The 23,936-nt window shown below is 46.2% G+C and overlaps 2 protein-coding genes across 7 annotated transcripts in view; one reads left to right on the top strand and one right to left on the bottom strand.

Annotated features, from left to right (window-relative positions):
* The window catches only part of ZNF484 (zinc finger protein 484), a 128,377-nt gene that overhangs the window by 57,382 nt on the left and 47,059 nt on the right, over positions 1–23,936 (top strand). For 4 of the 6 annotated variants that reach the window (XM_030919978.1, XM_030919972.1, XM_030919971.1 and 1 more), the window contains exons 1-2: positions 16,738–16,940; positions 20,542–20,586. In XM_030919978.1, the coding sequence (XP_030775838.1) occupies positions 16,920–16,940; positions 20,542–20,586 (66 nt within the window). In that variant the 5' untranslated portion in view covers positions 16,738–16,919. Of the gene's footprint in view, positions 1–16,737; positions 16,941–20,541; positions 20,587–23,936 lie in introns of those variants that run through there. The other 2 variants (XM_030919977.1, XM_030919974.1) reach the window with 1 other exon arrangement.
* Positions 4,687–9,800, bottom strand: LOC115893966 (spermatogenesis-associated protein 31A6-like). The gene is made up of 3 exons (XM_030919970.1): positions 9,692–9,800; positions 9,063–9,123; positions 4,687–8,807 (listed from the first exon to the last, which is right to left on the bottom strand). The coding sequence occupies exons 1-3, from the start codon at positions 9,711–9,713 to the stop codon at positions 5,213–5,215; spliced, it is 3,678 nt and encodes a 1,225-aa protein (XP_030775830.1). The 5' UTR covers positions 9,714–9,800; the 3' UTR covers positions 4,687–5,212.

Raw genomic sequence — 23,936 nt, 5'->3', positions numbered from 1 at the left:
GTTAATGTGTCCCTTCCTCAGTATATTTATTAGGCTATGAGTATATCTCAAGCATAGATTAATTTGTTTTGTAAGATTTCAAAACATTCCTTTGTTAGCCCTGTAATGAATATAAAATGGATCCCTACTGCCTATCTTAGAAAATGTGCATTTCATAGAACGATTTAAAAAATAAATCCTTTTAAATTGCCCATCTGCTTAAGCTGTGTTTGCGGAACATTAGAACTATGTCATGTCTTAGAAACATGTGTCATACTACTATTTGCAGACATTACTGCATTTTAAGGAATAAAATAATATTATTAAGAAGTATTTTTTCAGGTGATACAGTAAGAATATTGCTAGAGATTTGACCTGTTTGTGAAAAATCTTTGCATGATTATTAGCCTGCTAACAATAAAATGAACTCTGCAAACGTGATCCAAGCTCTTCGGTATGAAATTATGTGCTGGCTGCACAGTCCCCTGGGAGACCAGTGTGAGTCCAGATGCCTCTTTGCTGGTTTGTTTCATTTCTGGGGTTCATTTTGTTTAAAGGTTTTTATCATATTTTCAAAGTACAGAAGTCAGGCATGTCAAGTTCAAGTCTTGTCCCCCCCAAACTTTAAAAAATATATGACATTGATATAATTTGGCTGGATAATAACAAACTGGACAAATAAGATATTTTCTTTCATTGAAGGTTGGTAATACTTTACTCATTTAAAAATTTTTGGGTGGGCACAGTGGCTCACACCTGTAATCCTAGCACTTTGGGAGGCCAAGGTGGGTGGATCACCTGAGGTCAGGAGTTTGAGTCCAGCTGGCCAACATGGTGAAACCCTGTCTCTACTAAAAACACAAAAAATTAGCCGGGCATGGTGGTGCATGCCTATAATCCCAGCTACTCAGGAGGCTGAGGCAGGAGAATCTCTTGAACTCAGGGGGCGGAAGTTGTAGTGAGCCAAGATTATCCCACTGGATTCCAGCCTGGGCGACAGAGCAAGACTCCATCTCAAAAAATAATTAAAAGAAAAAGAATTCTCTAAATTGTGGGTCAGAATTCAAGCTAATAGAAACCTGTGGGAAAAAAAGCATTTGCAGGTCTACTTGTGGAATCCATAATTCTTTTCAGAGGCAGCGACGTTACCAAAGAAAAAAATGGTATGAGCATGTCCCCAAGCAGAAAACCCCCTTCAGTGCAATGCTGACAATATCTGGGTGCTCCGGGGTTCTTGGGGAGTGCAGCTGACATCCCGGCTGTGCTGCTCGTGTGCTAAGTGGTTTTGTATCCACTGAGAAGGACCTGTCAACAGGTGGCTGCTCGGGCCCCTAAAGAACGGATGTGTGGTGTCTGTGAAGCCTGTGTCGGATCTCTGAGGAGTATCTGTGAGGGGCATCTCACCTACAGCGAGGACGCTGTGTGAGCGCCGTGGGGGAGGCCTCCGTGCCAGGCTCCTGCTGAGAACTCTGAGTGAGGTCTCTGTGAAGCCTCAGCGTGAGGTTTCTGCCTGAGTTCTAAGTGGAAAGTCTCTAGGAAATCCGAGTCTTCCTGTACGAGACCTGTGAGGCCACATGAGGTCTCTGTGGGAGGACTCCGGGTCAGCGAGAGGGCTCTGTTGTCTCTTGTGAGGCCCCTGTATGAGGCCTTTGCAGAAGGTCTCCGTGGGAGCTATCTTCCAGAGGTCTCTGTGGGGTCTCTGTGGGAAGTCCCTGTGTGAAATCTCTGGGTGAGGGACCATGGGACTAGATGAAGTCTCTGTGTGAGGACCCTGTGAGAGCTCTACAAAATCTCTGTGTGGAATGTCTGAGGGAATTCTGTGTGAGAGGTTTCTGGGCCATGAGTGTGGAGCAACCTGGGGCCTGTGTGTGAGGAATCTGTACAAGGTCTCTGTGGAGACGGGGAGATCTCCAGGCAAGGTCTCTGTGTGAGGAGGACTCTGAGAGAGGTCTCTGTGAGGCAGTGGGGGGTGCTGTGTGCCCTTTCTGGAGCTGGAGGCCGGTGGTTGCAGTGAGCTGCATGAGTCTCTGCATGAAGTCCCCGTTTTATGGCTCTGTGGGAAGTCTCTGAGGCCTTTGTGGGGTCTCTGTGTGAAGTCTCTGTGTGAGAACCACGGAAGATCTCTGACATTTGCGGGAGGTCTCTGTGGGACTGAGTGAAGTCTCTCAGTGTGGCCTCTGTGGGGTTCTCTGTGTGAGGACTCTGGGAATCTCTGTGCTAGGTCTCCGTGGGGCACCATGAGGTCTCTGAGAGCTCCGTGGGGTCTCTGTGGAGGCTGCAGTGTGTCTCTCTCTGCGGCAGAGAGAGGTCCCAGCGTGCTCACTCTGTACGGGATGTCTCTGCGAGGTTCCTGTGGGAGGTCTCTGTGGGTCTCTCCATTGCTGGCCTCGCTGCCCCTCATGGGAGATGGAGCCGCAGAAGGGCTCAGGGCTTGTGGCTTCCTGTGTTCTTGTTGGTCTCTCAGCGTGGCCTGTGGCACTTCTAGCCTGAGCCGTGGGCTCCACATCCCGCTCCTCCACATCCCAGAACTTGCCTCTTGGTTTCCTAAGGGAACCCGGCAGCAGCCAGGCCTGGCCCATCCTCAGCGGTCAGGGTCCCAGCTCTGTGCCACACTCTCCTGAGCTCCCGGGGGACCGGGGGTGCTCTCTGCTCCAGGTCCCTGCCCCTCCTGCTGATCCTGGCTCCGCTGTCACTGCGGGGCCCACCTTGAAGGCTGCCTCAGTTATCCAGGCCCCAGAGAGGACCAGGCCCCAGGAGAAGCCACAGGCTGGGGACCGTGCCCACTGCCCCCTCCATCCCAGGTGCCAGCCAGCCCCATATGTTAGGGGCAGGGCCATTTCCATTGCCATCTAGATCAGTGGCACTGCCTGGCACAGGCCTCTCCACCACTGAAATGAGGCCCCAGGACCTGGGCCTCCTGCACGCCTGTATGTGGCACAAGGCACAGAAAACTCCCTCTAGAGACCTGGCTCCTCCTGTCCCTGATTTGTGGAGACCTCCCGTTTTCCCATATGGACAGGGCCCAGAGAGGAGGAAAGCTGTGCTGAAAGCAGAGGGAGACAGCAGGGACCGCTCCTGCCCTGCCCACCCCCTGCCCATTCTGGACAGGTCACTTCCAGCTCCGTTGTGTGTTCAAATCCTGCCTGCCTGCCTCTTCCCCTGCTGGTCTTTGGGGCAAGCCAGGACCTCAGGAGCCAGGGGAGGTTGGCTGTCTGACCCCAGCTCGGCTGCTGGGCCCTTGGAAGTCACCACCTCTCCCCCAGGAGCGGTCCTGGGGCTACATGTATATTAAAGGTCACCAGACTCCAAGTTATGCCTGCGGTTCTCTAGTCCTTGCTTTTTCACCTGTTGTCAACACATCCTTGAAAAAATTGAATAGATGGGCCAGGCACGGCGGCTCACACCTGTAATCCTAGTACTTTGGGAGGCCGAGGCCGGTAGATCACCTGAGGTCAGGAGTTCGAGGCCAGCCTGGCCAACATGGCGAAACCCAGTCTCTACTAAAAATACAAAAATTAGTAGGACGTGGTGGTGGGTGCCTATCATCTCAGCTACTTGGGAGGCTGAGGCAGAGGAATCGTTTGAACACAGGGGCCGGAGGTTGCAGTGAGCCGAGATTGCGCTACTTCACTCCAGCCTGAGCAAAAGAGCGAAACTATCTCCAAAAAAAAAAAAAAAAAAAAAGGTTCAATAGGTTATTATGTGCAAGTTTATCAAAGATGTTAAGAAATTTATCTTCCTTATTCACTTTGCCACTTTGCCATCTCACTAATATGGCCCTCTGTGTTGGGGGTAAATGTGGTTTTTCTTGGTCTGTGATCTGGGAGCTGGAGCAGGGACGGACCCTGGGGTGGGGCCGGGATGAGCCACTAGGCCCCTCTAGGCCTCTCGAAGGGGCTGGAATGTCAGAGTCTCCTGGGTCACGGCACCACTTATGGCTCCCTCACACACACTTCACCCCCTTTGCAGTTCTCTGTCTGCATCCCCTGTAGCTCTACAGAGTCCCACCATCAGAAGCCTCTGCACGCACAGGCATACCCTGCTCCATTCACCCAGAACGACTTCTTTGAAGCTGAGAGACACGTAGGCGAGATAGACAAAGGCAGGTGACCCAGGAGCAGGGTCTTTCACTCATTTGGAGCACGGGAGTTCAGGGCCCTCAGCAGCCTCCGTGCAGGCTACCCCCCCCCCCCGCTCCCCATCCCCCACCTACACATGCACAGAGCTGGAAGGTCTGTCCCCACCGCCACTCCAGAGTGTAAGAAAGGGAGAGGCAGTGGGATGGGGACTCTGTGCTTCGCACGTTGGCTGAGCTAAGAGGGCCCATCTCCATCCCAGCCTTTGTCACGGAGAGAAGGGGCTTCCCAGGGGCAGGCATTATCTATTCTCCACCAGGATACCCAGGGTCAAGACTTCTCCCACTTCTGAACTCAGGGCCCATATTGGGGACCGTGCCGGGGGTGGTGGAGAATGAACGAACAGACGCAAGAGACAAAGACAAACAGAGAACATGGCGGCCGCACCTAGAGCCTCCGCCTCACTTTATTTATACTCCATAAATCCCACGTCAGCAAAAATAACACAATGCAAAACAAACTTTCTGCACCCAGATATAACCTTCTGCTTAGTTCTTTGTCTCTAAGTTCTTTCTTATTTTGTCTGCCTTCTTGGCGCCTACTAGAGTTCATTAAAAGTTCAACTAGAGACAGTATCCTTGACTACTGGAGTTCATTAAAAGTGCAACTAGCTAGAGATACTGTCCTTGAGCCTTATCCATTCTTAGCATATTGTTTTCAATGGCCCCTGCAGGCCCAGCACTCTCCCACCCAAACTTCCACTATTTTGTGACACATGAAGCTACTGGGCTGTGGCACTTCCTGGAGCCTGCATGGCGATGTTGAGCCCTGTGACATCTCTGCAAACCTTCTCCCTAGAGCTGCCTAAACTTGGAGGTAGACAGTAAGTAGTGGAAAGACAGTTGAACCGTATTTCAGAGTGGGCTCTTCATAGGTTTTTCTCATCTTGTTTTTAGAAGTTTTTGTTGTTTGTGTAAAGACAGTGTTACGGAAACGTAAGGTTCAGTGAAGGAACTCAGGAAGAAGGTGGGCTTGCAGCATCACTGTCAGCACCCGTCCGTGTCCTGTTGCTTCTAGAAAGCAAGCCCACACCAAGCACGGCACAGATCAAAGCCATCACCCTCTTATGAACAAAAAAAATATATGTTTTGACCAAATTAGATACCGCCCTGAAGAAGACAGTGCCTGGGACAGTGGTGATGGTGCCTGGAGGCACCGGGTGTCTTCGGCCAGTGCTGAGGGAGACTGACTGGGGGTACAGCTTTCTTGGGGAGCAAGAGCTGGGGATGTCGCAGGCCCCATGGCTCATTGTTGACACTTTTCAGGGGCTCTTGGTCTTTCCTTTGCCTCTCTCTTTTGGGACAACTCTGGCTCTTGAGAGTGGCTTGTTGACTGCTGGCGGCATAGCCCTCTGAGAAGAAGGGGTGCCTGTGGTTGCAGGGAAACCCACAGACTGGAGCTTGTAACTCTTGCTTGTGCTGGTTTACCTTTGAGGCCTGGCGTGCATGGCAAAGTGATATTTTCTCCTCCAGCATCTGTCCGACTGCTGTCATGAGCCCCTGAGCTTCAGCACTGCTGCTGTACACACAGGACCTATTTTGTGCTGTATTTTGGCTCCCAGTGGCTGGTGCTGGCTTCGTTTTTCTCTTTGGGAAAAGCCGCTGAAAAAAATGCTTTATGTTTTCTCCAAGGTGGCTTATTAAAGGAGGCTGTTTCTCTGACGGCAATGGCCGGACACCTTCATCCCGATGAGTGTCTATCGGGCTTTGTCTCTTGCCCGAGACCTGACATTTGGGCTTCTTGGGCTCCCTGTACCCCAGGTTGCGCCTTCTGGCTGCCATGAGGTCACGTAGCTCCTGGGAAGCCCGCATGTTCCCAGCAGGCGTGCTCTGGAGATGGCCCTGGGGCACTTGAGGAGCCAAATTCTCTGCAGCCAGGGGCAGAACCGACGCTTGTCCATCTGGAAGGAGCACAACAGCGGCACAAACTTGAGGCTGGGTCTCTGACTTCGTGGCCATTCCGGGCTCAAATTCACTAATAACCTCCTCCATAGGACACAGCTGTCTTGGATCTTGGGCGACAGACATTTTAGGGAGAGAACTTTTGCTGGTCCTTGGAGCCTCGAAACCATGCACATCTTCCCTTGTGGCTTGGAGGTTTGCCAGCATACGGGTTCCTGAGGGGACTCTGGGTTGTGGCACTGCCTCCCTGGTCTCTACAGCTCTTGAAGACTGGGCTCCTAAGCTCCTGCTCTGCTGGGTGCTGCCTGTGAGGCTGTATGTGAGGGGCTTAGATGGCCACATGCCCTCCTGTGCAGCTGGAGGAGGCTTCAAGGGCCCATGATCATTCCAAGATGGGATCCCTGGCGGGGCTCTCTGGAACTGCTTACATGCAGGGGAAGAGGCCTGAAGACTCTCTGGCACATTAGATGCTTTGGTCAGCACCTGCTTTCTCAGACTTGCCGTTGGTGGCTCTCTAAGGAATGTGGCCACCTCAACTTTTGAGCCAGCCCCAGATTCACAGGTGGCTGAGGAGGGACCGGCAAGCTGTATAAGGGACAAGCTGTGTAAGGGACAAGGGACAATAGAAACCTTTTCTGTTTTGAAACACTGAATGTGTTTGAGGACCCTGAGGGGTAGACTCCACCTGTGTTTGGCCCATAACCTCCCAATATGGGCTCCCAGCACCTGCTGAGTACACGGCTCGAGGAAGGGAAGCACCTGGGCTGTGTTCATACAGGCTTTCCCACTCTTCAGGGGTGCTAGATGGCTGGTTTTCACGTGGGTGTTGGACACGGGAAAAGCCTGGTTGACAGCAAGCCAGGATCGACGCACACTCACAGGGATCAAGCCCTCGTTCATCTGGCCCAACTTCCTGCCCACGTGGGCTTTCAGGACGTTTTCTATAGGATGCCTCTCTGTGCATCTTAATAAATCACTTCCCGAGTCACTCCTCAAGGGCTTCCTCAAGTCCCTTTCTGACTCCTCAGAGGTCGCCCCCAGAACCTTCCCTGGGAAGCTTTCCATGCCCCTGGATAGATTTTGCGGGGTCTGCCCCAGAATTTGCCCCAGATGTGGGCACAGGTCCCTCTCCAGCTGGAACTTCACCTTCTGTGCCTCCTTGCTACTTTCGCCTGTGGACGTGGAGGACTGCCAGGGCCTGGGTTTGCCCTTAGCCTGACTTGTCCCTGACGATTCGTCCCGAAGCTGCATCAGATCCAGAGACTCTTGGATCCTTCCCAGGTTGCCCTGGTGTTGAATGAACCACTTTTGAATGTGTTGCTCCAGTTGTCTCCGGAGTTCAGGACTGATTGGAAAGTTCTCAGGCAGAATGGATGGCAAGCTTTCCTGGGGAAGGTTAGGAGTGGAGACACTAAACACATCCTGAGATTTTTGGACCCTAGAGGGTAAAGCCAACCCACCTTCTAGTTGTTTCCTCAACAAAGGCCATTGAGGGTGCTGAGTTTCAGGTAGGCAGAGGGCTTGCAGTTTATTCTGCGATGCAGGGCAAGCTACTCCAGAGTTATTAATCGGGGATGGAAAAGCAGGAGATAGGACTGGGAAAGAGGACTGGAGATTGGCCTGAGCCATAGGTATGGGCCGGAATTGGGGCATGGATGAAATAAAGGGTTGGGACTCGGGCCCCAGATGGGACAGGGGCTGGGTCTGGAAAAGCAGTGGGGACATTGTAGTCTCCCTTTGAATTGGGCAGACATTGGAAATCCCATTGAACAAGAAAGGAGGAGACTGTAAAGTGTAAGACCTTTCAGTGACCCAGGCATTAGCCACCAGGGATTCGCTGTGCAGAGAGGGGAGGCCCCAGAAAAGCTGGCTATAATTCTTCTGAAAACTTTCCTGCAAGATCCTAGGATCTGAGAGCTTCTGAGGACTGGGCAGCTGTTTGGAGTTCTCGCCCATGTTCCAGAAGGGTTTTGGAGTTGTGGGGTCCTGCTCAGCATCCAGTGATTTAACCAAATTCCCCAAAGAATTCAAGTGCTTTTCTGGGCTCATTTGTTTTGGAAAGGATCCATTGTTTTCTTTTTCCTCCGAAATGTTGACCTTGGCTCTTTCTATGACTTGTATACCCATGACATTCTGGCCATCAGAGTTGAGTAAAACTGGGCTACCAGCTTCCATCTGACAGGTCTCTGGTGGGTGATGATCTTGCTGGACTGACGAGTTGAAGACACACCAGGTTCTGGTAGTCTCCTGCCACCAGGAGAAGGCAGAAACTTGACTGTTTGAGCCGCCAAGGCCTGAGATGGCTGGGACAGAAGCTGCCAAATCCTTACGTGGTGACAAGCTTTGAGGGATGGTGCCCAGTGGAAGTGCCACTGAGTCACAGTGAGATGGAATTATCAGAGTGGAGTCCCGCAGGGGAGGAGCAGGGAAAGCTTTTGGAGGAGACGGAGAGCAGGCCGGAGGATCAGGGGTGTGTGGTGGGTGAGGGAAAAGTGCAGGTGGCTCGGGTGAGGGGCTTTCTGGGGGAAGGGAAGGTTCTGGTGGCTGGGAGACACTTAGGGAGGAGACTGAGGTGGTCATTGGGCCTGGTGATGGGGTGGAGGCCAGATGCTGAGGATGCTTGGTTCGAGGATCCGGGGAAGCTAACGGGGAAAACACGGGAGCAGCATCTTCCATAGGCTCATGAGAGGACCGGGAGGATCCATCAGGTGCTCTTTTGCCCACCTCACCTGGGGGGTCTGGACTGGAGAGCTGACCAAAGTCACCTTTGCCAGGATGTGGCCCCAGGAGGCTGCAGGAGACAGGAGGCACAAGCTGCAGCCAGAAGCAGGTAGGGCCGGGGGGCAGAGTGGGAGCTCGGGTCACCGCCCCTCCACCACCCCACATCCTGACTGCCCAATTCTCCTGCTACCCCTTGCCCCAGGGTTTTACTCCCATCCTCTGTCCCCCTGGTCTCCCCATCCCAGGTCAGCTCCAGGCTGCCTATGGCCCTGGGGTCGCATCCCAGCCCTGGTAGGAAGGATGAAGGGAAGGGGAAGTGCCTCACCTCTGCAGTTGTGAAAACAGGTTCCAAATCTCCTCCAGGCCTCTCGGGCAAGCTCTACAAGCTGGAAATCAGGAGACCGGGTTAGGGCAGTGCAGGAGGGGCCTGGGATCTCACAGGAGGATGAGTGCATGTTTCTTTAGGGAAGACCATGGGGAATTAGACCCTGGAACCCGCACATCTGTGTCGAGAGCCACATGGCCCCGAGGGTAATAGCAAGGCATGGCGGGCAGGGCTTTGTCATTCACAAAGGGCTTCCACACACGGACTCCCCGATCCCCACAGTCCTCACAACTGCCCTGTGGGGAGAAAGGACTGGGGTGGTCTCAAAGAGGAATCAGCCTTAGCAGAGTTGAACAGCTGTTCCCAGGGGCCAGGAGGCCCCCTCACCCCCCTCCCATCCAGGCAGGCATTGTTCTCCCCACTACACACACGCTGCCCCCTGCTGGGTAAGGCCCAGTCCCTGGCCCACCAAGGCTTCATTCCAGCAGGGAATCTGAGAAGGACCCGGGGTTCTGATTTCCTTCCTATGAGCCCCTGCCTCAGGCTTCTTCAACTGACTTCTTCAGAGTCAGTTCCCTCCGGGACAGACGAGATCAAATTAAGTCTAGTGTGCCCTGGCAGAGCCTTACCTCTCAGACTGTGGTTTTTCATCCTGCCTCTGGGCCTCCCTCTACGCCCCACTGCACACTGGGAGACAAGATGACGCGGGGAGACAAGATGACGTGGGGAGACAAGATGACACTGGGAGACAAGAAAGGGAGAGGAGCTAAGACAGGCTCTCAGTCTCCGCCCCCAGCCCGGCCGCCGCAGGCTGCACTCACGAACCGCATGGCTCTGTCTCGCTCTGTGTGCTTCCTCCCACTCATGTTTAAATGGATGACAAACTGCTTTTCTTCTTAGAAAAACAGGAAGAGGGGGCTGGGCGCGGTGGCTCATGCCTGTAATCCCAGCACTCTGGGAGGCCGAGGCGGGTGGATCACCCGAGGTCAGGAGTTTGAGACCAGCCTGGCCATGGTGAAACCCCGTCTCTACTAAAAATACAAAAAATAGCCGGGCGTGGTGGCGGGTGCCTGTAGTCCCCAGCTACTCAGGAAGCTAAGACAGGAGAATAGCTTGAACTGGGGAAGCAGAGGTTGCAGTGAGCCGGTATCGCTCCATTTCACTGCAGCCTGCGCGACAGAGCGAGACTCCGTCTCAAAAATAAAATAAAATAAAATAAAATATAAAATAAAATAAAAATCACACACACAGGGATTTTCAATATGAGGTCCACCACGGTCCTGTCAGTCCCTGTTCCTCTGCTGGAGGAACACCCAGGCTCAGGCCTGCAGGCACCGCTGAGCTGTCAGGTAGGATTCTGCTTCCCAAGAGACCAGAGGAGACGCCAGGCCCCGGTGGGAGGCCCTCGGGGGCTCGGCACTGCCCCAAGATCACCCCATACAGAGGAGACTGGGCCCCGAGCCACCTGCCCCAGGAGCTGATGAGCCAGGGCTCAGGGTCTGGCCTCCGACAGAGACCTCCCCCGTCTCATGACCGGTCCTGGCCCCTGAGCCCACAGGTTTGATTTTGTCTTGACGCCTCCTGCGCTCCCCCACAGACGGACTGAGAGCTTGGGATGGAAATCCCAGTACACCATCTACCCCTACCAACCCTGGCTGTCCTGCCTCTCCCTGGAAGGATGATGCTCTGGTCTCTCCTGAGACTTCCCATCGCAGAAGTCTCTCCACTGGATTTGGAAAAGTGGAACAAATAATAAAAAGAAAGGAAAGAATCAAGCTCTGTGGGTCCGGACTGAGGGCTCCTTACCTTTCTCTTCCCCCGCGATGGTGAGGGTGGGTCGTCACAACGGAGGTAAGAGAAGTAGGGGCGTAATAGGAAGAAGAACCCCAGGGCAAACACCAAGGTGAGGAAGATATCCAACACCCATGGTGTGGAGCTGGGGGCGTTTAGCGACGAGGCACTAAGTAATTTTAGAGGAAAGGGAAGATTCTCCATGTGAATAGGCGCATTGCTTTCAAGCAACTGAGCTCTGGGCATCCCCGTGGAGACTAGGGACTGGGGCCCAGGCCTGCATCACAGAGCTGGGGCCTTCACATCACAAAGGGCTCCTTTTGGGGAGGGGGGGCAGCGGGTGGGGGGGGCAGCGGGAAAGGGAGGGGCAGCGAGGGGGGAGGGGCAGCGGGACGGGGAGGCTGAAGCACAGCCCTTCCCCACCCTCCAAGCCGGGGATCCCTCCACTCTCCCACCTTCTAGATCCCTCCTTCCCACTAAGTTTTGTCAGTGATAGAACTCAGCCAATTTTCTATGTTTTCTCCCTGGAACACAGATATTACCTGGTTCCTTTTATCTGTTGGAGATGGTGGCTTCAGGTTACCTATTTTATGGCCCTTGAAAATCTGAAGTTGACTCTGAAATTTTGGCTATGTACCAGGGATTTTTAGTCTGAGAATCTCGTTCGTCCTCAACTCCAGCTTTCCCACACAATGTTTTGTCTTATATCAATCCAGGGACAAAATGTAAATTTCTTTTACACTTATGTAGTTTTGCAAATTTTGAAAAGTAAGTTTTAAAAAATTATTTCTATCTCACTTTTTTTTTTTTTTTGAGACGGAGTCTCGCTCTGTCGCCCAGGCTGGATTGTAGTGGCATCGTCTTGGCTCACTGCAAGCTCCACCTCCTGGGTTCAAGCCATTCTCCTGCCTCAGTCTCCCGAGTAGCTGGGACTACAGGCGCCCGCCACCACGTCCGGCTAATTTTTTTGTGTTTTTAGTAGAGACAGGCTTTCACCGTGTTGGCCAGGATGGTCTCGATCTCCTGACCTCGTGATCCGCCCACCTTGGCCTCCCAAAGTGCTGGGATTACAAGCGTGAGCCACTGCGCCCCGCCAGATTACAACATTTAATATTGTTAAGTGGCAATACTTTCCAAAGCAATTTGCAGGTTCGATGCAATCCCTATTTAAATTCTAAAGATGTTTTTTGCAGAAATCGAAAAATATATCCTAACATTTATAAGGAGTCTTAAAGAAGTCCAAGTAGCCTGAACAATCTGGAAGAAGAAGAATAAAGTTGGACTCATGCTTCCCAATTTCAAAACTTACTTTAAGGTTATAGCAATCAAAACAGCATAGTACACAGTATGGCATAAAGACAGATATATATGTAATCCCAGCACTTTGGGAGGCCAAGGCAGGCAAATCACTTGAGGTTGGGAGTTTGAGACCAGCCTGGTCAACATGGTGAAACCCCATCTCTGCTAAAAACATAAAAATTAGCTGGGCATGGTGACATGTGCCTCTAGTCTCAGCTACTTGGGAGGCTGAGGCAGAAGAATCACTTGAACCCAGGAAGTGGAGGTTGCAGTGAGCCAAGATCATGCCACTGCATTCCAGCCTGGGTGACAGAGTGAGACTATGTCTCAAAAAAAAAAAAAGGAAGACAGATATCAGACATATAAATCAAAAGAATAGAACAAAGAGCCCACAGATAAATCCTTGTACATACATTCAAATGATTTTCAACCAGGGTGCCAAGACCATGTGAAAGGTCAATCTTTTCAACAAATGGTGTTGGGAAAGGTGGGTACAGTGTATCCACATGTAAAGAGTGATATTGGGCCTTTATTTATACTATATACATAAAGTAACTCAAACTGAATCAAAGGCCTAAACCTAAGACTTAAAACTATAAAGGTCTTAGAAGAAAGAATAAAAGAAAAGTTTTGTGATTTGGGTTTAGCAATGATTTCTTGGATCAAAGACAACAAAAGCACAGGCAATAAAAGAATAACAGATTTCATCAAAATAAAAATATTTTGTGCATCAAAGGACACTATCAATAGATTGAAAAGGCAACTCATAGATTGCAAGAAAATATTTGCAGATCATACATACTGATACAAGATTAATATCGAGAATATATAAAGAACTGCCAAAACTTGACAACAAAAGATACAAACAAGATGATTCAAAAATGGGCAAAAGATTTGAATAGATATTTCTTCAAAGAACATACATAAATGCACAAGATGCTCCACATCACTAATCACTAGGGAAATTTAATTCAAAACCACAATAAGATACCATTTCACATCCATTATAATGTATATTATATAAAAAAAAAAACCACAAGTGTTAATGAGGATGTGGAGAAATTGGAACACTTGTGCATTGCTGGTGGGAAATGTGGGAAATATCTGTTCATGCTTTTAGCCCATTTTCTAATTGGATTGTTTTTTCTTGTTGTTGTTGTTGACTTTGGAAAACTTCAAGAATATTCTAGATATGAGCTCCTTGTCAGATATGGTTTATCAAGTGTGATTTGCAGTTTTCTCCCAGTTTTTACCTTGTCTTTTTATTAACAGGCTCTTATGCAGGGCAAAAGTTTTAAATTTTGATAACATCCAAATAATAAATTCTTTGATTGTGTGTGTGGGGGGGGGTTTTTTGGTGTCATGTCTAATAATTATTCATCAAGTCCTACGTCCTGAAGAATTTCTCATTAAATTTCATATTTTTACATTGAGATCTATGATCCTTTTTTTTTTTTTTTTTTTGAGACGGAGTCTCACTCTGTCGCCCTGGCTGGAGTGCAGTGGTGCCATCTCGGCATCTCGGCTCACTGCAAGCTCCGCCTCCAGGGTTCACGCCATTCTCCCGAGTAGCTGGGAACACAGGCTCCTGCCACCACGCCCGGCTAATTTTTTTGTGTTTTGAGTAGAGACAGGGTTTCACCGTGTTGGCCAGGATGGTCTCGATCTCCTGACCTCGTGATCCACCCTCCTCGGCCTTGCAAAGTGCTGGGATAACAGGTGTGAGCCACCGTGCCCGGCACTTTTTTTTAATAAAGACATGAGGTTAGATTGAGGTTCGTTGTTTTGTCTATGATATCTAACTGCTCCAGAACCACTCTACTATTGAATTGATATAGCACCTTTTTCAAAAGTCAGTTGGTTGTACTTGTATGGATCTATTTCTGAGTTCTCAATTCTGTTTTATTGAACTGTCTAACTCCCTGCTAATACCACACTGTCTTGATTTCTGTAACTACGTAAAAAGTTAAAAAATTGGGTAGAATAATTCCTCCCATTTTATTCTTCTATTTTGGACTTGTTGAGCTGTATTATAGAAAAAACTATTTGTGACACCTGTTAAAAAATAGTAAGACAGACTTTATTAGGAGGGATTATTGCAATAGATATAGAGATTACTGCAATAGGGTCTTGCAGTAATCTCCAGTTTCCATGTATTCAGGTTTCCCTCTGAATATAGGGGAAAGTAGAGCTTTTACAGCCACAGAGTAGGGTGGAGGGTTGGTAGTGTATGGAAAATTACTAATAGGAGGGAATCTGGCCAAACTGACCTCACAGGATTCTTGCTGAAACCATGCCAGAGTGATCAGATATCACCTGGGGAAGGCAGACAATAAGAAAAAAATTAGATATTAATGGTGATCAGATATGAAGATGGAGGATTCTGACTAAATTGAGAGGATTCTTACTAATATTGGGCAATGCATAGACAACACAAAAGCCCAAAAGCCAGGGTTTAGTTGACAAGAGAGTTCAAAAGAGCATGGCTAGAGTCTGGTTATAGAGAGAATTTCTGTGAGTTGGCTGGGTCTTCCAGAGCTACGTAGGATAAAAATAATGAGCACAGACCTATTTTCCTTCTTCCCAAACTGAATGAGAAAGCATTCAGTCTCTTTCATCTTTTAGTTTGATGTTAGCTGTAGATTTTTTTCTAACTTAAAAGTTAGAAAGTGGCCGGGTGCGGTGGCTCAAGCCTGTAATCCCAGCACTTTGGGAGGCTGAGATGGGCGGATCACAAGGTCAGGAGATCGAGACCATCCTGACTAACACGGTGAAACCCTGTCTCTACTAAAAATACAAAAATTAGCCGGGCGTGGTGGCGGGCGCCTGTAGTCCCAGCTACACGGGAGGCTGAGGCAGGAGAATGGCGTGAACCCGGGAGGCGGAGCTTGCAGTGAGTGGAGATCGCGCCACCGCACTCCAGCCTGGGTGACAGAGCGAGACTCCGTCTCAAAAAAAAAAAAAAAAAAAAAAAAAAAAAAAAAAAAAAAGTTAGAAAGTGTACCTCTGTTCCTAATTCCTAAAAGTTTTTTTTTTTTTTCATTATAAATGGGTGTTGAATTTTTTTCAAATGCTTTTCCTGCATTGATATAATCACGTAATATGCTTATCTTTAGCTTGCTAATGTGGCGGGTTACATGAATTGATTTTTGAATACCAAGACAGCTTTTTATTCCTGAAATAAACATCACTTGTTCGTGGTTTGCAGTTATTTTTATATATTGTTGAATTATTTTTGCTATTATTTGGTTGAGAATTTTTTCCATCTAGATTCATGAAGAATACTGATTTCCATTCTCCTTCTGTCTTTAGCTCTGATATCAGAGTAACACTGGCCTCATGAGTTGGAATATCTTTCTATTGGCTTCTTTCTATCCTTCATTCTGGAAGAGACTGGATATAATTCGTGTTAACCTTTAAATGTTTGTTAGAATTCTCTGATCTAGCTATCCAGACCTGACGATTTCTTTTTCAAATGTTTCAAATTATGACTTCAATTCTAGGGCTATTCAACATAACTATTTCATGTTGTAAGAGAGAATTTGTGCTTTTTCAAGAATTAATGCATTTCATCTATATTGTGAAATTTATGTTTGTAGAGTTGTTTGTAGCATTCTCTTTGTTCTTTTGATTTTGTCATGGTCTACAGTGGTATCTCCTGTTTCATTCTTGATATTGATGTTTTGTGTCTCCTCTGTAGGCTTGTCAATTTTATTGACATTTATAGAACCAGCTTTTGTTTAATTGGTTTTTCTCTATTTTTCTTTTTACATTTTATTGAGTTATCTTCTTATTCTTATTATTTACTTTTTTTCACTTGCTTTTGGTTTATTTTGCTCTTTTTTTTCTAGTATGTGGGGAGCTTGGTTATTACTTCAAAATTTTTTTCTTTTCTGATGTAAGCCCTTAGTGGTATAAATTTCTCTCTCACCGCTGATTTGGCCGCATCCCATAAATTTTGATATGTTGTGTTTCACTTTCATTCATTTCAATGTATTTTAAAAATCTGAGACTTTCTCTTTGAACAATGGATTATTTAGCATGTGTTTTCACGTGTTTGGAGATTTTCCTTTTATCCTCCTATTACTGATTTCTAGTTTAATTCTATTGTGTTCAGAGAACAAACTATGTGTGATTTCAGTTGTTTTAAATTTGCTGAGATTTGTTTTATGGCCCAGGTTACCTCTTATCTTGCTAAGTGTCCCATGGACATGAAAAAAAATGTGTATTCCTCTGCGTTTGCGGTATTACATAAATGCTGATTAGTTCCTGTTGGTTAACAGTGTTGTTGTGTCCACAGAAGCACTGGAGAAAGACTGTAACCTGAGGTGACAGGCTTTGATTGTGTCCTGGCTTAGTATGATGGGACACACCTCTGCTTGCTTCCTTCCCTCTGGACAACCCTCAGCCCCTCAGTCTCTATATCACCTCAACATGGCCGCACACAGGTCAGAGTGTCTACATGGGCGCCGCCATACTGGCGCCCAGCCTAAGCCACTGAAATGGGAGTGTGTTTGGCAAAGCGCCATGTTGACTACTGGCAACCTTCGGCCACGAAGACTGCTGAGCATGCGCACACCCAGGCAGCGCTGTAAGACATACCTCTGGGCCTGGGAGGCGTTGAGAAAAAGGAAGCGGATCCTGTTCTGGTTCTTGCGACTGTAGTCACCGCCCGAAGCAAATGACCACTGTCCTGAGAGAACGTGGGTGAGGGGCAGGTGAATAGAGGGATGGCAGCATCTGTGGACTGAGCAAGAAGAATCTCTGATGTCTGTCGTGAGCCCTCCGGTCAGTGATGGGGACGGACGGTCGATGGATGGAATAGTGGAAGTCGGAGAGATCTCTGATGGTGGATCTGAGGGAGGAGTGAGAGGGCACTGAGGGGTCTCTGGTGGTGGATCTGCAGGCGGAGTGAGGACGGACTGGGGGTCTCTGGTGGTGGATCTGAGGGCGGAGTGAGGGCGGACTGTGGGGTTGGGGAGGATGACTGGGGGGACTAAAGAGGGATCTGAGGAGTGAATGATGCACATCTTAGTTTCCTCTCTTTTATGCGTACCCATCTGTTTCGTTTCTGTTTCATTATCATGATGTATTTTGCTAAAGATTTAAAGAATATGTTACATAGAATTGCATGTTTCCATTTCCATTTTGTTCTGTTTCATATCCAAGACTAGTAGCTCCTTTATCATTACGGTTATTTTATTTATATATCATTCATTCTTTCTCTCCTTATTTAAAAAGAATCAAGCGTCTGAAAGGTCTGTTTTACTGGACATTTTTAAATGTCCAGTAAAATACTCCCTACCCTTTTAATATGCAATTTTTTCTTTTTTTTTTTTTTTTACGTACTTTCTCTGTTTCCCACTTTTTGATGTAATTTACTGTTCTTTTCCTTATTTTCTTTAGTTTTATGCTGAATAGATTTAGGGTAGTAAAGTTTCTTTAACTACATTTTTATCTATGAAATGTATAAATTCATCTTGATGTTTCCCTTTGATCCTTAGTTATTTAGGAGAGTTTCTTCATTCCCAAATTATTAAAGTATGTTTTGGCTGTTTTTTATTTTATTTTATTGTCAGAAAATGCAGACTATCAAGTCTCAACTTTTAACAGTTTATCAAGATTTTCCTTGAAGCCAAGTTACTCAATGAACTTTGTTCAACAGATATAAGAGAAAAATTATATTTTGTTGTATGGGCCAAAATTCTCTTTAATTAAGTCTTGCCTGTTGGTATTTTTCAAATCTTTATTTTTCCTAATTTTGATCTACTTGTTTCATATTCTGAAAGAGATACAATAAGAATCTCTTACTTTAATAGTTCACTTTGTAGTTATATGTGCTTTTTTGCTAATTTTATTTGTGTGTCTGAGGGACGGGCATACGTACACCTAATGGTTAATGCATTTTTTATCCTTTTTCATGTATGAAATGGTATTATTATAGGATCCCTTTTTTCAACCAAAAAGAAAAAAGAAAAACACTTTAACATCGAATTCCACTTTGATACTTACATTGCCACACCTATTTTTACTTTTATTGCATTTGGATGATGTGTCTTTTCCCTGAGCTTTATTTTATATCCATATTTGTCTCTGTGTCAGATTACCCATTTGTTTACAATAGATATCTTTTTCTTTTTTCTTTTTTCTTTCTTTTTTTTTTTTTTTTGAGACAGAGTCTTGCTCTGTCGCCCAGGCTGGAGTGCAGTGGCCGGATCTCGGCTCACTGCAAGCTCCGCCTCCCGGGTTCACGCCATTCTCCTGCCTCAGCCTCCCGAGTAGCTGGGACTACAGGCGCCCGCCACTTCGCCCGGCTAGTTTTTTTGTATTTTTTAGTAGAGACGGGGTTTCACTGTGTTAGCCAGGATGGTCTTGATCTCCTGACCTCGTGATCCGCCCGTCTCGGCCTCCCAAAGTGCTGGGATTATAGGCTTGAGCCACCGCGCCCGGCCTCTTTTGTTTTTTTCAAATCCAACTTATTCTCTGTTGGTAGAATTTTACCTCTCAGTTTAGTGTAATAATGATTTATCTGATTTTATGCCTTCCATTTGATGTTTACTATTTAACTCCTTTTATTTTCTGCCTTTTCTTTATATAATATTTTCATGGGATTGATTAAATTTCTGCTCATTGTTTCCATTCTGCACCCCATTTTTTCCTGAGATTATTAGGAATGTTTTATCGTAGGGTATTATTAATTTTCTCTTTAGTGGCCTCTTTATCACATTGTCACATTGTCCTTTTTTATAATTATATCTTTTGCAATAATTATTGCTGAACAATAGTTTCCTATTCAACATTTCTTGTGTGATTCAATTTACATTTATTTGGACTACTTCTTTTTTTTTTTTTTGAGGCGGAGTCTCGCTCTGTCGCCCGGACTGGAGTGCAGTGGCCAGATCTCAGCTCACTGCAAGCTCCGCCTCCCGGGTTTACGCCATTCTCCTGCCTCAGCCTCCCGAGTAGCTGGGACTACAGGCGCCCGCCACCTTGCCCAGCTAGTTTTTGTATTTTTAGTAGAGACGGGGTTTCACCGTGTTAGCCAGGATGGTCTCGATCTCCTGACCTCGTGATCCGCCCGTCTCGGCCTCCCAAAGTGCTGGGATTACAGGCTTGAGCCACCGCGCCCGGCCTATTTGGACTACTTCTTTCAGTACTTCTCTCAAAGATAGAGATACTCTGCAAGTGCTTTTATTTCTGAAAATGTCTCTCTGGCCCTGACAGAGGAGTGGTATTTTAGATGCTATTTCCGACAACATTTAGCTTTCACTACTGCAGATGAACAGTTTTCTTATTTCCTTAATTCATCCTCTGTAAATAGTCTTTAGAAGTGTTTTCTATTTATAAATTTATTCTATACATTCAAGAATTGTGCCAGATTGGCCGGGCGCGGTGGCTCAAGCCTGTCATCCCAGCACTTTGGGAGGCCGAGACGGGCGGATCACAAGGTCAGGAGATCAAGACCATCCTGGCGAACACGGTGAAACCCCGTCTCTACTAAAAAAATACAAAAAACTAGCTGGGCGAGGTGGCGGGCGCCTGTAGTCCCAGCTACTCGGGAGGCTGAGGCAGGAGAATGGCGTAAACCCGGGAGGCGGAGCTTGCAGTGGGCTGAGATCCGGCCACTGCACTCCAGCCTGGGCGACAGAGCGAGACTCCGTCTCAAAAAAATAAAAATAAAAAAAGAATTGTGCCAGATTTGTTCACTGAGTTCCTATCTGTGTATGTGGAGGAGTTTATAGCCTAGTTGTGTCAGCAGAGGGAGATGTGTTTGTGTGCTAAGGCGCCAGTGCAAGTACAGGTGTGCCTGGGATTGGCACTCTTGGGATGGCTGATGGAGATGCGCGGTGGGTAGTCATACAGGCATAGAGGTCAGTCATGGGGACATGGGATTGACTGGTAGAGAGCCAGAACAATTATGGTAGAGGAATTGAAGACTCTATGATCAGGAATTGTAGGATGAGCGATGCAGGGCTTATGGGCTTCTGGGAGTACTCTCCGGGCACCAATTGACACTTAGAGCAGATTGAAGAGTGGTAGTGAGGAGTTAGGTACCAGGGTTGATGATAACTTGAAGGGCCTGTGAAATCAGATAGTATAATGATGTAATAGAACAGTATGTCTTTTGGATATTTTATAAAGTATTTAAGCACTCCACAATTATTGGATATCTAAATGTTTCTAACCTTTCTTTTTTATTAACCATGTTATGGTAAAATGTTTGCACTTAAATCTTTGTACAATATGGGATGGGATGATATTTTAATGTTGTAGCTCCAGAAATAAATTTTTGAGTAAGGTGCATGGACACTAAATGATGTATGTGTCCATGTGTGGCACTGGCACACTTCCTTCTCTCATCTGTACTTCTATCCATCTGTTTTCTCAGATCTCTGCCCCTTTGTCCGAAGAGCCAAAAATGACCAAGACCCTGGTGAGTTCTTATTTGTTCATCTGTTTATTTGTTGCTTTCTTTTACTTTTAGTGGATTTTAGGAGACATCTAACAATCCCTGTAGTAAGATGACAAGACTAGATAAATAAAAACTAAGATCAGAGAAAATGAAGAAGAGACTGTCAACCCCAAGTCAAGTTTAGAATATATGGTCTTACACAGTCATGAACTTTGAACTGTTAAATTGTCTCTGATCTTCCTGAAAGACATGGCAATAATGGAAACTGGATACATGGTTTATATTAATAAAATTAACAAGTAATTTATTTCATCTGTGGTAAAGATTTCATGGTTCTTGATGTTTGAGAAATGTTTTAATAGATCTTCAGATGGTTAATGACAGAACAGTCTTCAACAGCAACCCTACCAAAAGTGCACTAACAGGCCAGGCGCAGTGGCTCATACCTGTAATCCCAGCACTTTGGGAGGTCGAGGTGGGTGGGTCACCTGAGGTCAGGAGTTCCAGACCAACCTGGCCAATATGGTGAAACCCCATCTCCACTAAAAATACAAAAAGTAGTCAGGTGTCATGGTGGGCACCTGTAATCCCAGCTACCCAGGAGGCTGAGGCAGGAGAATTGCTTTAACCCAGGAGGCGGAGGTTGCAGTGAGCCAAGATTGCACCATTGCACTCCAGCCTGGGTGACAGGAGCGAAACTCTGTCTAAGGGAAAGGGAAGGGAAAGGCAAGGGAAGGGAAGTGCACTAACAGTTTTTCTGTTGCTCTCTTATAGAACAGTGCTTCTGACACTGTACTTGCATTTGCATTTGAATTCAGATTCTGATTTAGTAGCTATGGGATGGGATATGAGAATTTTTATTTCTCACGAATTTCCACAGGACATCAATGCTCCTTGTCCAAGGACCACTTTCTGAAACAAACTTGAGGTTTTATCATGAATGGGAGTTGAATTTTGTTAAATGCTGTTTCTGTACCAATTGACATGATAATGTGATTTTACTTCTTGAGTCTGTTGGTATGGTAGATTACACTAATTGATTTTTTAATATTGAACCACCCTTGTATCCGTGGAATAAACTCCACTTAGTTGTGGTATATACTTTTTAAATTATTTGTATTTGCTAATATTTTGTTAAGGGTTTTTGTATCATATTTATGAAGGGTATCACTTTTTTTTTCTGTCTCTCTCTCTCTTTCTTTTTTTTCTTTTGTTACTATTTCTGGTTTAGGTATCCGGATAACCCTGGCCTCATAAAATAAGTTGGAATGTGTTCCTTTATATTGATTATTCTGCCAGAGATTGTGTATAGTTTGTGTTTTCCTTTTCTATACTTTGTCCAGTTTTCGTGTCAGGGAAATCATAGCCTCACACAATAAACTGGGAAGTATTCCCTTCTCTTCTCAGTTTTTTCTGGAAAAAACTGTGTAGAATTGATGTTAATTATGTTAATTCTTCAAATATTTGGTAGAATTCTCCAGAGAAACTGTCTGGGTCTAGAGATTTCTTTTTTGGAAGTTTTAAGATTACAAACTCAGTTTCTTTAAGAGTTACAGGGCTATTCATATTGTCTACTTAATATTGAGAGGGTTGTGGTAGTTTGTGTGTTTTCAGGAACTGGTCCTTTTTATCTACGTTGTCAAATTTATGTGTGCAGAGTTGTTGGTAGTTGTCTTAGTCAGCTCAGGCTGCCATAACAAAGTACCATAGACTGGGTGGACTAAACAACTAAAATTTATTTTCTCACAGGGAGGCTGGAACTCAAAGATCTTGGTGCGAGCATGGTCAGGTTCTGCTGAGGGCTCTTTTCCTGGCTTGTAGATGAAAACCAGATTCTCACTATGTGCTTACAGGCCATTCCCTAGTGACCACCTGCCTGCCTGCCTATGGAGAGAGAATCTCTCTCTATAAGGCCACCTGTCTTATCAGATTAGGACCCCTCCCTCATTTAACCGTAATTACCTCTTAAAAGCCCTATCTCCAAATACAGTTACATTAAGAGTTAGAGCCTAAACGTATGAATTTTTGGAGGACTGAGAATGTCTTGATTTCCACGTTCTCCTGAAGGGTATTTTTGCCTGATCCAAAATTCTAAGTTGATAATTCTTTTTTTTTTTTAGCACTTGAAAAATGTGCTACTTCCTTCTGGCCTCCAGAGTTCCTGATGAGATATTAGTTAAAACTGCATGTTAATTTTCTATTGCTGCTGAAATAAATTATCAAAAATTTAATTGCTTAAAATAACACTTTTTTGTTTTTAACATACAGTTCTGTATTTTAGAAGGCCAACGTGGGTCTTACTGAACTAAAATCACGGTGTCAAAAGGGCAGTGTTGCTTTCTACAGGCTGTAAGAAAGAATCTGTTTCTATTTTCTGCCACTTTTCTAGCTTCTAGTGGGTGCCCACGTTTCAGTTTGCTGTCCTTTCCTCCAACTTCAAAGTCATCAACATTGTATCTCTCTGACCGCTCTTTTGTAGTCACATCTTTCTCTGACTCTCTTTTATTGCCTCTGCTTTAACTTTTTTTTTTTTTTTTTTTACTTTTTTATTTTTTAGGCAGAGATTTGCTCTTGTTGCCCAGGGTGGAGTGCAATGGCGCGATCTTGGCTTACCACAACCTCTGCCTTCCGGGTTCGAGTGATTCTCCTGCCTCAGCCTTCCAAGTAGCTGGGGTTACAGGCATGTGCCATCACGCCCTGCTAATTTTTTATGTTTTAGTAGAGACGGGGTTTCTCTATGTTGGTCAGGCTAGTCTCAAACTCCCGACCTCAGGTGATCCGCCCACCTCGGCCTCCCAAAGTGTTGGAATTACAGGTGTGAGCCACCTCGCCTGGCCCTCCTGCTTTAACTTTTAAGCAAATTTGTGATTATATTCAGCCCACCCAGATAATCCAAGATAATTAATCTCCCTATTTTAAGGACAGCTGATATAGCCATCTAGATTTGATCTAAAACCTGACTTCCCTTTTGCCATGTAACCCCCTATATTCACAACTTCTGGGAATTAGGATGTGAACATCTTTGGGGAGCCATCGTTCTTAGTATCACACACTGTCATTCAAATTGTTTTTCTCCTATGGGTAATGTGTAGTTTCTCTCTGAACGCTTTCAGCATTCTTTCTTTGTCTGTAGTTTTCAGAAGTTTGACTATAATTCTTTCTTAGTGTGAATTTCTTTGTTTTTTTCCCTTTTGGGATTTGCTCAGCTTCTATCTGTAAGTGTATATCTTTTGAGAAGTTTCAGAAATTTTCATTCATTATTTCTTCAAATACTTGTTTAGCCCCCATTCAGCCCCCATTCCTTTCTCTTCTTTTTCTTTTCTGGAACTCCAATGACACAAATGTTAGATTTTTTGTTACTGTCCCACATG

Source organism: Rhinopithecus roxellana, chromosome 16, assembly GCF_007565055.1.
Source record: "Rhinopithecus roxellana isolate Shanxi Qingling chromosome 16, ASM756505v1, whole genome shotgun sequence".
Lineage (NCBI taxonomy): Eukaryota > Metazoa > Chordata > Mammalia > Primates > Cercopithecidae > Rhinopithecus > Rhinopithecus roxellana.
This window is presented reverse-complemented; position numbering and strand designations above follow the sequence as displayed.